At 41.8% G+C, this 14,176-nt stretch overlaps 1 protein-coding gene across 1 annotated transcript in view; it reads left to right on the forward strand.

Annotated features, from left to right (window-relative positions):
• Positions 1-1,589: 1,589 nt before the first annotated feature.
• Positions 1,590-14,176, forward strand: part of dctd (dCMP deaminase) — a 36,276-nt gene continuing 23,689 nt past the window's right edge. Inside the window, exons 1-2 of the mRNA XM_056280742.1 lie at positions 1,590-1,772; positions 8,572-8,677. Of these exons, the coding sequence (XP_056136717.1) occupies positions 1,729-1,772; positions 8,572-8,677 (150 nt within the window). The 5' untranslated portion in view covers positions 1,590-1,728. The remainder of the gene's footprint in view (positions 1,773-8,571; positions 8,678-14,176) is intronic.

Consider the following 14,176-nt stretch of genomic DNA (forward strand, 5'->3'; position numbering starts at 1 on the left):
AAATGAGTGGTAAAATTGTTAAAAGACTTTCTATAAATGAGTGGTAAAATTGTTAAAAGACTTTCTGTAAATGAGTGGTAAAATTATTAAAAGACTTTCTATAAATGAGTGGTAAAATTGTTAAAAGACTTTCAATAAATGAGTGGTAAAATTGTTAAAAGACTCTATAAATGAGTGGTAAACATTGTTAAAAGACTTTCTATAAATGAGTGGTAAAATTGGTAAAAGACTTTCAATAAATGAGTGGTAAAATTGTTAAAAGACTCTATAAATGAGTGGTAAACATTGTTAAAAGACTTTCTATAAATGAGTGGTAAAATTGTTAAAAGACTTTCTATAAATGAGTGGTAAAATTGTTAAAAGACGTTAAATAAATGAGTGGTAAAATTGTTAAAAGTCTTTCCATAAATGAGTGGTAAAATTGTTAAAAGACTTTCAATAAATGAGTGGTAAAATTGTTAAAAGGCTTTCAATAAATGAGTGGTAAAATTGTTAAAAGACTTTCAATAAATGAGTGGTAAAATTGTTAAAAGACGTTCTGTAAATGAGTGGTAAAATTATTAAAAGACTTTCTATAAATGAGTGGTAAAATTGTTAAAAGACTTTCAATAAATGAGTGGTAAAATTGTTAAAAGACTCTATAAATGAGTGGTAAACATTGTTAAAAGACTTTCTATAAATGAGTGGTAAAATTGGTAAAAGACTTTCAATAAATGAGTGGTAAAATTGTTAAAAGACTCTATAAATGAGTGGTAAACATTGTTAAAAGACTTTCTATAAATGAGTGGTAAAATTGTTAAAAGACGTTCTATAAATGAGTGGTAAAATTGTTAAAAGACGTTAAATAAATGAGTGGTAAAATTGTTAAAAGTCTTTCCATAAATGAGTGGTAAAATTGTTAAAAGACTTTCAATAAATGAGTGGTAAAATTGTTAAAAGGCTTTCAATAAATGAGTGGTAAAATTGTTAAAAGACTTTCAATAAATGAGTGGTAAAATTGTTAAAAGACGTTCTATAAAAGAGTGGTAAAATTATTAAAAGACGTTCAATAAATGAGTGGTAAGAATGTTAAAAGACTCAATATATTAGTGGTAAAATTGTTAAAAAGACTTTCTATAAATGAGTGGTAAAATTGTTAAAAGTCTTTCTATAAATGAGTGGTAAAATTGTTAAAAGACTTTCAATAAATGAGTGGTAAAATTGTTAAAAGACTTTCTATAAATGAGTGGTAAAATTGTTCAAAGACTTTCTGAAGAACGGCTGAGAAGGCTGAACGCTTCACACAGCCTCGCCTCCGCGGCACTCACCGCCGGCCCGCTACCATGGAAACAAAACGTGTTTGTGTTGGGTTCTGCTTCGTCTTCTTCCTCGTCTTCGTCTAGTTTTTTTTTTAGTGGCGGTTGGCATCCAATACTGCGTTATCGCCATCTACTGGATTTCAACTAACATTTCCACTGGCAAATGTTTCATGTCCACCAGAGGGTGGCTCCTCCTCCTTCTTCTTGTTTTTCGTCTTTCTTCTTCTTCGTCTCCTTTTTTCTTCTTCGTCTTCTTATTCGGCGGGAAATTATGAAGCGGAGGAAGACGCTTGTAGCGCGGGAGTTTTTTATATATATATATATTTTGTAGCGCGGGAGTTTGTCACATGGTTGAGTGTGGACGTGGCGTGCTGCGGTTTCATCAAGTCGCAGCTCCGGACGGTCTGCTGGCTCCTCTTCGTCCTGAGACATGGATCAAGAAACCGTCCAGCCCGAACCGGACAGGTCAGGCGGGTAAGGTTGGACCCCTCACCCCAGACGAGACACCTGAACTGCGCGCTGTGGTTTTTGTTCTGTTAAGGGTTTTCTCATCGCGATGGCGTTTTAGTCACATAGGTACACAGAGGGGAGTGTAGGTGGCTTTAAACTTGCCCGCTGGTAAATAGTGCTTACAAGGACACGAAGGACAAAAGAGGTCAGTCCTGGCTTTTCCCTGCTATCGCTGCTTGCTGTGACTGGCTTAAACCAGTTTAGCTACCCTGGTAAAAGAAACAACGCAGGCCTTTAAAGCAAGGGGAGCCCAGCAGCCTGGCCTTTACCTAACTGTCGTTATGTTTCATTTGAGCTGAGTTGTAGTCAAGTCTGATGAACTGGAGAATCAGGCTGGTATTGACAGACAAAATAAAAAAGGACCACGCCTATGACATGATGGCAGGGTGTGACCCCATGATACATTATACCAGTATCCAAAGCAGATTTGTTTACCCCCTCAGCAGCTGTCATCCCAGCAGCTAAAACCGCAAAGAATGATGTGCATCAATAAACTGAACTGCCATGTTGGTCACGTCTCTTAAGATGACTCTTGAATGGCGTAGACATCACGTTCAATAATACCTCTTTTGTTTCGATGTGGCACACTTATGTATCTGTTATGGCATTTAAAACACACATATAGATGAGTGCATACCCAGACCTGAATAAGACAGGTGCTGGGCAGAATAATGTTTACAGGGCTCTCAAGTTGTGAACTGAGTTCAGAGTGAGATTTTGGCAGTGGTGGGGGTTTGGTTGGGGTGGGGACGGGGGTCTGATCTGGTAAATGACACATAAATTCATACAAATAAAAATATTTATTTAATTCATCATTTTTTAGTGCAGGTAGAACTGGTGACCTGAACGAGAACAGGAGAATGTCGCTTAATATGCGCAGTAAGCCCGTATACATGTTCGTTATGAATACAAACGACAGGGTTGATGTCAGGTTACAATGTGTCTCACAGTAAAACACCAAGCTCATCAATCTCACTTTTTTGAATATTCCAAATGATTCAAGTGGCTTCTCCACTGTCTCTTCTACTATGGTGTCCTCATCATTTTCTTCAACTGACACCCTAGCTGTCCCCTCCGCTGTCTCCTCCACTGCCTCCTCCACAGTGTCCTCCACTACTGCCTTCTCCACAGTGTCCTCCTCTAACCTGGCCACCTTTTTAGGGAGCTGATCCTTCACAGCGAAGCATGAAAGAATGCTCATTTGCCTCTTCCCTGACATCTCTGAAGACAAATGCAATAATTAATAATTATTAATTAAGGTCTGGATAAAATATAATGAAATAGCTGTCAAACAAAGCATAACTTTTATCTCATCTTAAGTTGGTAAAGTCCTCCTATAAGTTGGTCGCAAATGCTTTGTGAATTACTCTTAAGAGAAAAACTAAAAACTTTTAGTGCAATTTATAAGTACTCTTAGTGGTGGCCTAAGAGAAAAGCTTTATGAATAATGGGTCCTGAACTAAGACTAAAAAACAAGTGTCAGTATAGCTGCTGAAATTTGCAGGGATTCAACTAGCTAGCTTAGGGTGACCATATTTGGCGTTCCTAAAAAAGAGGACACTTTGCCTCCAGCCTCAAGATACTTCAATGATACTCGGAGTTTACTCAAAGATACCTTATAATAACTCTAACATTAAAGTTGTTTAATTATCAACCCCCCCCCCCCCCCCGGGGACATGTCCGGGGAAAAGAGGCCGTTTGGTCACCCTAAGCTAGCTAGGCTAGTTCACACACTCCGGTTAAACCAACTGCCTGGACACAATATTCATAGAGAGTAAAAAGAGACAAGTTATCTCAAATGATGAGATAACTTACTGTACACATAGGATATGGTCTTCTCCCACGTCGTTGTCGTCCTACTTCGGATTTGTGACTAAGTTAGTAGATAGCTGTCCTCTTCTGTCAAGTTGTTGTAGCGGGAATATCTAAATCTAACCCGGATACAGCAATGCTATTATTTGATTGGCTGTTCGGCAGCTATATTCTTTAATTTGATTGGCTGGTGCATGGCAGGCCCTTCCCAACGCTATGGGGAATCCACTTGATTCCCACCTGTTCCCCTGTTATAAAAAATAGTGGCGCAACTTGGTGGGCGTTACCTTGGTTCTCTGCGTGAGAAATACAAGGTGTGAGCGTGTGAACGAGTTGAAATGCTTGTGTCTCACGCCCAATGCGTGCGACTTGAGAGCCCTGTGTTTACCAACTTTTCAATCAGAATGGTCTTTGTCATGCAATCAGAATCAGAAATATTCATCCCCGAGGGGAAACCGAGTCCTATTACAGACACTCACGCTCTAGTAAAGAAAAACTAACGCGATAAGAAAATAGAAATAAATAGAATAGAAGATAAAATAAGAATAAAATATGTAAACATATGTGCACCATGCTCCAGCATATAACACCCTATCTATACTGTATTACTGCAGCATGAAACAAATAGCACCTGCATTAAAAAGACAAACCTACATTAAACTTCCCTGCTAAATAAAGGAGAGAGCTCCAATTCCGGTGTGTGGATAAGTTTCTCACCTTCTGTGACATTCCAACAGTTACAAGTAGTTTGCGTTGGATGTGCGCCCATCACCCCTCTCTTGGAGCCCTACCTGTTACCTGCCCGTAACATGTACACTCCTGCTAGCACTCCTCATGCTACCTGCTATCTGTCCCCTCTATCAAAGTGATGAACTCTAGACTTTTTTCCTCACCTGGTGCCAAAATGAAGGAACCAACTCCTGTCCTCCATCACAGCTACCACCTCGCTGTCTTTTTGGAGGAAGGCTAGTAAAACTTTCCTGGTCCAGGCCTCCCGAAATGGTCTCTGGTGGCTCTTGTGTCCTAACATACTTGAAGGACCACTTTGCCGATATTCAACCTTATCTCTAGCTATCCAAATTTGGGTTATAGTGTGAAAAACATCTGCACTTGGTGCCACTGTTCTCTGTTTCTGGGATTTAGTTGCAAAATCTCTTGTAAGGGCACTGGTGTTGTAATTTGATGTGTCAGTGATGTCGTTGGTGACAAGGAAGAACTACAGGCAAGTTCAAAGAAAATACTAGAATCAGTTCATCTGGACACAACATTTATTAACAGATACGTTTCATCACTCATCTAAGTGAGTGACATCTTCAGTCTCAACTGACTGCAGGTATCCCACCCTTTATAAACAATACCGTGGCGTGACAACCGCAACCAACGAGACCAGTTTCATATGCAAATATGGGCGTGACCATTAACTAGAGTTACAATGGCCATGTGTACTATCCACAGAGGATTTGGGAATGTTTGCAATTACAGCAGTGTAAGATGGTGACAGATGCACTCTTTGGGCCCCTCCCTTGGTTAAGGGATGGTTGTTCCCTCTTCACATAGATGGCCTCTTTTGACTCGCCGTTCAAATGTTCATACCGGCCGGTCAGACCAGGATTCCGCAGTCTACACCCATCTACTGGCCAGTGGCCACTCTTTCAAGGATGAGGATGTGCACATCCTTGATAGGGAGGAACACTGGTTCGAATGGGGAGTCAAAGAGGCCATCTATGTGAAGAGGGAACGACCATCCCTGATCCAAGGGAGGTGCCTAAAGAGTACATCTGTCACCATCTTACACTGCTGTGATTGCAAACATTCCCAAATCCTCTGTGATTAGTACACATTGCCACAGTAACTCTAGTTAATGGTCACAACCATATTTACATATGAAACTGATCATTGGTTTCGGTCGTTATGCACCTGTATTGTTCATAAGGGTGGGATACCTGCAGTCAGTTGAGACTGAAGAGGTCACTTAGGTGAGTGATGAAACGTATCTGTCAATAAACGTGAGGTCGCCTCACAGCCAGAAGGTCCTGGGTTCCAGCTATTCCCGGGGTAGTCCAGCCTTGGGGGTCATCCTCTGTGTGGATTTCCTCTGGTGCTCTGGTTTCCTCCCACAGTCCAAAGACATGTAGGTCAGGTGAATCGACCATACTAAATTGTCCCTAGGGGTGTGTGTGTGTGTGTGTGTGTGTGTGTGTGTGTGTGTGTGTGTGTGTGTGTGTGTGCGGACCCTGTGATAGCCTGGCAGCCTGTCCAGGGTGTCTCCCCACCTGCTGCCCAATGACTGCTGGGATAAGCTCCAGCTTCCTGCGACCCCAGTTGGGATAAGCAGCTTGGATAATTGATGGATGGGTGGATCCTTCCCCCAATGGTCAGTGCAGAGAGCATGCTGAAGTGGACGAAGCAAAGGACCAGCTTTGACCATGTGATATGCAGCCCTTCGTGGACACTTATAACTTGAAGCTTGTTGGGACTGATCTAGACTTTGTATTGTCAAATTATGTGCTAAATGCTATTTTTTATGGCAGCATGGTGGTGCAGTGGTTAGTGCAGTTGCCTCACAGCAAGAAGGTTCTGGGTTCGAGCCCCGGGGTAGTCCAGCCTTGGTGGGTCGTCCCGGGTCGTCCTCGGTGTGGAGTTTGCATGTTCTCCACGTGTCTGTGTGGGTTTCCTCTGGGGGCTCCGGTTTCCTCCCACAGTCCAAAGACATGTAGGTCAGGTGGATCAGCCGTACTACATTGTCCCTGGGTGTGTGTGTGTGTGTGTGTGTGTGTGTGTTTGTGGGCCCTGTGATGGCCTGGCGGCCTGTCCAGGGTGTCTCCCCGCCTGCCGCCCAGTGACTGCTGGGATAGGCTCCAGCATCCCTGCGACCCTGAGAGCAGGATAAGCAGTTGGATATATATAATATACGAACTTGAATTGTTTATTTTCACACTAATTACTATCAAAGGTGGCTTCAGGTACGTGTCAGTAGCATACAAAATGCAAAATCTTACCTGCTGGCTTATGCAAAGGTCATTGACATTTTACTTTAGAGGCAAGATGCACTGCATTTTCTTCCAACACAGAGCAAGTTAGTTTTTTGTTTTGTTTTTGTTTTGTTTGGGGGGGGGGGTGATATATGGTTAAAAATAATTCATTTGTAGCAGAATGGGAAAGCTGTTGCCTTTGGGGTGTGTTTTCTAAGTGAGAAGGAATGATCGCTTTAAACACCTATTTCACCTTGTTATGGAAACAAGACAATTAAACAGAACCTGTTATTGATTTTTTTTTTTGTAGGCATTTAGTAAAAAAAAAAATACAAACACGAAAAAAGGACGAAATATCAATGCATTGTACAAAATGTTTATATTTTTGGAAGACCAAGTTTGAGTAAATTCCAGTGTTCTCTCCATGGCCAAGATGTGTTATTTCAAAGGTGACTAGATCTATCTACAGTCTGGTACGACTGCCTGAAAAGACATTTTGAAGAAAACCCATTTCAAGCTCAGTGACTATTCCAGGTTTTGCATGGCTAAGAAAAACTATCAACATAATCAGAAATACTTTATTGATCCCTGAGGGGAAATGGGGTCATGGTACATTTGCTGAGATTGTAGAAGAGAAAATATATACAAGCACAAGTATAATAAGAAATATTTAAAAATGTGCGCATTATACAATGTATAACAATATAAATATAAAACTTTGTTAAAAGAAAGGCCCAACAGTAGGGAAAGTGCTCAACAAATAAGGAGCAAAATAATCCAGTGAGTCAAGTAAATTCTTTATGATACATGACATGAAACTCGGCAAACTGGATGGGTCCAGAAACCCGGCAAGTTTCTGGACCCATCCACAATAAGGGGCATACTCTGGACTTAATCATATCAAAAGGACTTAATATTACTGTACCCTGTGTCATGGATGTTGCTATTTCACATCAGTGTTGTATGTTTTTTGATGTGTCCGCTTTTACTGTACAACAGAAGAGCACTCGAATAATCAAAAAATGCTTCATTGATAATAATACGATTGAAACCTTTAGGAAAACTGTAAATGAGTTTTGTCCCTGTTCATGGCATCACACATTTAGGATCTTGTGAACAACTTCAACTCAAAAATACGAAATATCTTTGACAGCATTGCGCCTGTTAAAACTAAAAACATAGAAAAACAAAAAGCCCCCTGGAGAAATGGAGTGGTTGTTAGGCAGCTTAAGAGAGAGTGCTGCCATACAGAACGACAGTGGAGAAAGACTTAAATTCAGGTTCACCATTAAATTTACAAGGACAGATTGAAGAAGTACAGCAAAGAAATTAAGCAGGCCAGACAGTCATTTTGCCTCTAAAGTCATTAATGAAAATATTAACAATAGTAAAGTGCCTTTCTCTAGTATTGATTGACTTATTAATCCACCATCTCCAAACCCATCAGAGATGCTGTCCACTGAAAAATGTGATCAAGTCGCTACATTTTTCAATAACAAAATTATTGCCATCAGACAGAACATCAGTGCTTCAAGATCCAGTAATGGACCTACTCTCCAGTTCTCCAGAAATATTACTGGCGCCATGTCTCACTTTGACCCTCTAGACCTTAAAAGTGTAGACAATATTGACTTTTCACTACACTAATTCCTTCTCATTTTGGTTTATGTATGGCACCAAAGTGTTGTTATTTTATTCTGGATGTGCAGAAATGGCAAAAATCAATTTATCTTCTATTTCGGCATCTCTTCTCCAGTTCCATACGACCTTGTGATCCCAAACAAAAACAATTGGCTGTCACATTGTTGCTTCACACCACAAAGTTGCCCAGGGTGACAAAGCCACAAGTCGCAGATTTACATTTCCTTTTCATTAATTCTTGTTGCCTTGTAGCTTTTGGCAGGAATGACATATGAATAATATTGAATTTAAGGGTAGACCCCATCTCAACTCTTCTCCATTTTATTTTGTCTCCTCAGCTGCACCCTTGTAACCAGGAAGAGAGAGGACTATTTGGAATGGCCAGAGTATTTTATGGCTGTGGCCTTCCTGTCTGCTCAGAGAAGCAAGGACCCAAGCTCACAGGTATTACAAACATAAACACACACACACACTTGGACACCAAATATCAGCTATTGAAACTTTTACTTGTGTTGTATTAAAGTAGGGTGGCACGTTGGCGCAGTGGTTAGCGCGGTTGCCTCACAGCAAGAAGGTCCTGGGTTTGAGCCCCGGGTAGTCCAACTTTGGTGGGCCATCCTCTGTGTGGAGTTTGCATGTTCTCCGTGTGTCTGCGTGGGTTTCCTCCGTGGGCTCCGGTTTCCTCCCACAGTCCAAAGACATGTAAGTCAGGTGAATTTGCCATAGTAAGTCATCCCTAGGTATGAATGTTTGTGTGTGTGTGTGTGTGTGTGTGTGTGTGTGTGTGTGTGTGTGTCTTGGCCCTGTGATGGCCTGGCGGCCTGTCCAGGGTGTCTCCCCACCTGCTGCCCAATGACTGCTGGAATAGGCTCCAGCATCCCCGTGACCCTGAGAACAGGATAAGCAGTTCAGCTAATGAATGGATGGATGGATGGATGTATTAAAGTAAGTTAGTAAATAAACCAAGATGGCGCTGTGCTATGGAGACAAGTCAAGCCAAACTTATTTATAAAGCACATTTAAAAACAACCCGTGTTGACCCAAGTGCTGTACAGACCAGAGCAGGTAGCTAAAACACAAATACAAGAAACGCTGACTTAAACAACAAGGCACATAGCTCGTGGGCGCAAATAAACAACACATGGGCATAGGCACAAGCCGGAAATCAGCCACATCAAGAAGATTCAAATGCTAGTGAATAAAACGAAGTTTTGAGTCCGGACTTAAGAGCCCATGGATGGGGCAGATCTGATAGGGAGGAATGCTGTTCCAAAGTCTAAGGGCTGCGACCACAAAGGCGCAGTCACCCCTGAGCTTGAGTTTAGATCGCGGGACAGCCACGAGTCAGGAATGTTAATGGTTCTGCCATCAGTATTGGAGAAATTAAGAAAATAAATGTTCCATTCATTTAGGCTACATAAACATTATCTTGCACCTTTTATCTCACCAACTCCTTTTCCAATTTGCAATAAGATTAAGACATTTTTCTATGATGCATTTTTGCCACTCCCAATCCAGAGGAGAGACCTGAGATCTCTCTCTCTCTCTCTCTCTCTCTCTCTCTCTCTCTCTCTCTCTCTCTCTCTCTCTCTCTCTCTCTCTCGTGCGAGCTGAGGGGCAGGGCCAGCTCTCTGCCTCTTTCTTTCAGACGTGCACACACAGAGCCTGTTCTTACTGACAGTAAACGGTCAAAAGTGTAATTATACTTCACTAGAGTCGATGTTGACAATGCTCATTGCCACAAGTGCAACAAGTCTTTTGCATGTAAGGGCAGAAACAGAAGCAATATTTCAAAACGGCTTGTGAAAGTGCATCAAACCAGGCAGAGAAATACACAGTTTTTGACCGCCTGGCTCGTAGTTCATCTCTCGTTGCCCGATTCACCTCAGGTATGTTATGTATGCTAGCAGCCGAAAGCCCGCTCGAAGTTAAATAAATTATACAAACATTGCTTGATGATTAAAAGTAACGCTCTGTCCAGACATGAGAAAATAAAGCAATGTTAATTCTGCTCTTAATCGGCTTTGTTTTTTTCTCTTAAAAAGAATAACAAAAAGAACAGATAAGAGTACCGTGAAAGTACCAGATCAATAAGCGGTATCGGTAAGAGTAGTAGTGCCATTAAAATCTTAATGATACCCATCCCTACTCACCATGAAATGCAGACCCTTCTACCTGCCGTGGGACTTTTCCTCCATCATGCTGATCGCTGTCTACATTCCACCCCACACTGGGGTGCCGGCTGTTGCCCAGAATTTAGCGAGTCGTGTTTTGGATGTTGAAAACTCGCACCCGAAATCAGTGGTGCTAATACTCAGTGACTTTAACCATATCAACCTGAAAAAGACTCTACCAAGGTTCCAACAGCAAGTTTTTCTGATCCCCAAGTATCATGAAAAATTGAAATACACAAAACCAAGTACTAGGGTGGTGAAACAATGGTCTCCCCGGGCTGTGGACAGGCTTAGTGACTGTTTGGATATCACAAACTGGTCTGTCTTAAGGAGTCATGTCATTACTTAGATTATTACAACAATACTATTATGTCAAACTTCAATTTCTCAAACAACTCTGTGCATTCCATCCAAGATAGTGACTGTGTTTAGTAACAATAAGCCGTGGGTCAGCAGAGCAATTAAAATGTTATGTAGGAAGAAAAACAATGCATCAAAAGGGGCAAGAGAGAACTCTACAAATTGACAAAATATGAATTTGAGTGAGCAGTGGGGAAGGCTAAGGCCAATTACAAACGCAAGCTGGAGAACAAGCTCCAGGACATGGACAGCAGAAGTGTGTGGCAGGGGCTGCTGCAAATTACCAACTATAGGGCCAAACACGCAGCCTGTAATGATGACCCCCAAGCTCCCCGATGAGTTTAATGAATTCTACTGTCATTTTGATAAAACATCAGCCCGCCAACAGAGTCTGCCTACAGTGGAAGCCCCCTTGAGTCCACCTTTTGGGATTGAGGAGCATGAGGTCAGGTGTCTGCTGCACGGTCAGAACAGCAGAAAAGCTGCAGGCCCTGATTTTGTCTTTGGCCAATTAATATGTAACAAATTAAACTTGGTGTGCTGCTGAACTTGCTTCTGTTCTGACTTGTATTTTTAATTGGTTTATCAACCAGTGTAAAGTACCAGCATGCTTTAAATCTGCAGTCGTTATTCCTGTGCCTAAGAAGCTAATTTTTAGCTGTTTAGATGGCTACAGGCCCATTGCCTTAACATCTGTTGTAACGAAAGTGTTTGAGTGTATAGTATGTCAACGTCTGTCCTGTGCTGTGCTAGATCCCAATCAGTTTGCGTGCAGAGCTAATAGGTCAGTGTATGATGCTGAATGTCTCTGTCTCCACTCCATCTTGCAGCAACTAGAGGCGCCTGCCACCTATGCTCAGGTATTCGTTGACTATAGCTCAGCTTTTAACACAATAATCCCCACAAGGCTATATAAACAAACTTTTGCAGCTAGGTTTCCTTCAGTCTGTATGTCTCTGGGTCTTGGGTGTTTTACTGGGCAGAACACAGGCTGTCAAATTCAACAACATTTTCATACTCATTGACCATTAGCAAAGGTACCCCTTGGGGTGTGTCCTTTCACCTCTGCTCTACTAATTATACACCATTGACTGTATTTCACACTCTGAAACTGTAAAAATGTCTACATTAGTTGATGATACAACACTGGTGGGACTGATATCCTGCTTATAGAAAGGTGGTCTCCTCTCGTCAACTGGTGTAGCAATGTCAAAGAAGGTTGAATCAGTTCATCTGGATACAACGTTTATTGACAGATACGTTCCATCATTCATCTAAGTGACCTCTTTAGTCTAAACTGACTGCAGGTATCCCTGCCCTTATAAACAATGCAGTTGCATAACGACCAAAACCAACGACCAGTTTCATATTCAAATATGGGTGTGACCATTAACTATAGTTTCAATGGCCATGTGTACCATTCACAGAGGATTTGGGAATGTTTGAAATCACAGCATTGTAAGATGGTGACAGAGGGAGGACAGAAATATGGCATTATCAATACCATCAGCAAGGGCAAGTGTCTCTCCTGCCAGCGTGCTCCGAACCACTCTTCTGATCCATTTTGATTGCCAGCAGATTGGCGAGAATCTTCCTTCCTCGCCCATCAGCACGATGAGATGTCCTCCTTGTGTTCCCCCATCTGGGAGGTTTCCCATGGAAGCGTCACTGAAAACAACAAACTTCAAAGAGTCCTCATTTCCTAAGTTCTGAAGCTTTAGGGTGACACGTTCTGATTTCATTTTTCTTACTACCTTATTTGCTTCATGCATGGTCTGTACAGTAGCATGTTTTAGATTGGCTGCAAGGGCGCATGTATCAAACATGATATCTGGCCTACTCTGTCTAGCCACCCATAGGAGTTGTCCTATCTTTGACCTTAGTTTGTCAGTCTCACACTCTGTGAGAAGAGCATCACGCTGCAACGCTCTTGATGAGTCTATGAGAATGGGCTGAAGATTCTTTATGTAGATCTCTTGTTGCATGTGCACTTCTCCATCTACTGTGGCTAGTTCCATCCCCGCATAGCGAAAGTTGTCCGGTTCTTCACGTCCCACTTGGAAAACTGTTTTGAGATGGGGAATGATTGTGGTGGCAAATTTGTGAGAGCCACCCCAGATAAAATCATCCACATGACAGGCAAGGACACCAGTCACCGTATTAACTGTATTATAGGCACCAACAACAGTTAACTTAACAAACTTAACAGTATGGTATGGCAATTCTACAGCCCACGAGAAAAAACTGTTTGACAGTCATGCGCACAGCTTCAAAAATAACTGGCTGTGAACTCTCCGCTGTCTATCAATTATAGTATATCCGCATTCAGCGGAATAGGATTTAAGATTTTAAATGATTCCTCACACCCGGCCAACCCCCTTCAATCATATCCCTTCGGGTAAAAGACTCCACAGTATTAAGACCAGAACATCTCGCTTCCATAATAGCACTTACCCTTCAGCAATCTGCATCCTAAATGCGTCACTGATTATACAAGTACAGACTCCTTAAGCACAAGGATGCTGAATATGGAGCTGCCAGGGAAGAGGGAAAGAGGAAGGCCAAAGAGGAGGTTTATGGATGTGGTGAGGGAGGACATGCAGGTGGCTGGTGTGACAGAGGAAGATGCAGAGGACAGGAAGAGATGGAGACGGATAATCCGCTGTGGCAACCCCTAACGGGAGCAGCCGAAAGTAGTAGTAGTAGTAGTAGACTCCTTAAGCACATGCACTTTAATTTGTCACTTTAAGGGCATGGGCCATATGGTTGCATTATCTGAATTATTGTAATATAATTGTAACAGTATGTTTTTGTGGACACTACTTGTATGTATTGTGTGGTTATATGTTTACTGATTTTATTTCGAGCACACCGAAGCAAATTCCAAATCAACTGTCAAGTTGATATGGCAACAAATTATTGAATCTTGAATCTTGGTTTCAAATTTTGGTGTCGTGACCAAATCCAAATTTTTGTTTTAACTGTATATTTTTTAAAGGGGTAGTTCAATTTTTTTTTTTTTTTACTGTGTCCTACTTTACATAGCGTCAGATCAGCTTGTGGATACCTTTTTTGTCTGTACATGTAGTTTGAGGGTACATTGAATGGTGGCTTTAGCCTAACTTAGCTCAACTGGCTGAAGTTTATGGGGATCATTAGCAGCTCCTCTCAAAAGAAGGGAAATACACTTCCTCTGAAGTCGGTGGCTAATATTTTTTACTTGTTCGCCCAGCGTGAACAGTTTTTCTTAACTGTTTTCATAAGTACATGCATAGCGACCGGCATGAGTGCAAGTCCATGAATACTGGGATGGCATCCAGTACCTGTGCCCCGGTCCATCGGGTTAGTGGTTGTGTCCGGAAGGGCATCCGACGTAAAATCTTTCCAAATCAGTACGCGGACTGACAAA

Source organism: Lampris incognitus, chromosome 5 (genome assembly GCF_029633865.1).
Source record: "Lampris incognitus isolate fLamInc1 chromosome 5, fLamInc1.hap2, whole genome shotgun sequence".
Lineage (NCBI taxonomy): Eukaryota > Metazoa > Chordata > Actinopteri > Lampriformes > Lampridae > Lampris > Lampris incognitus.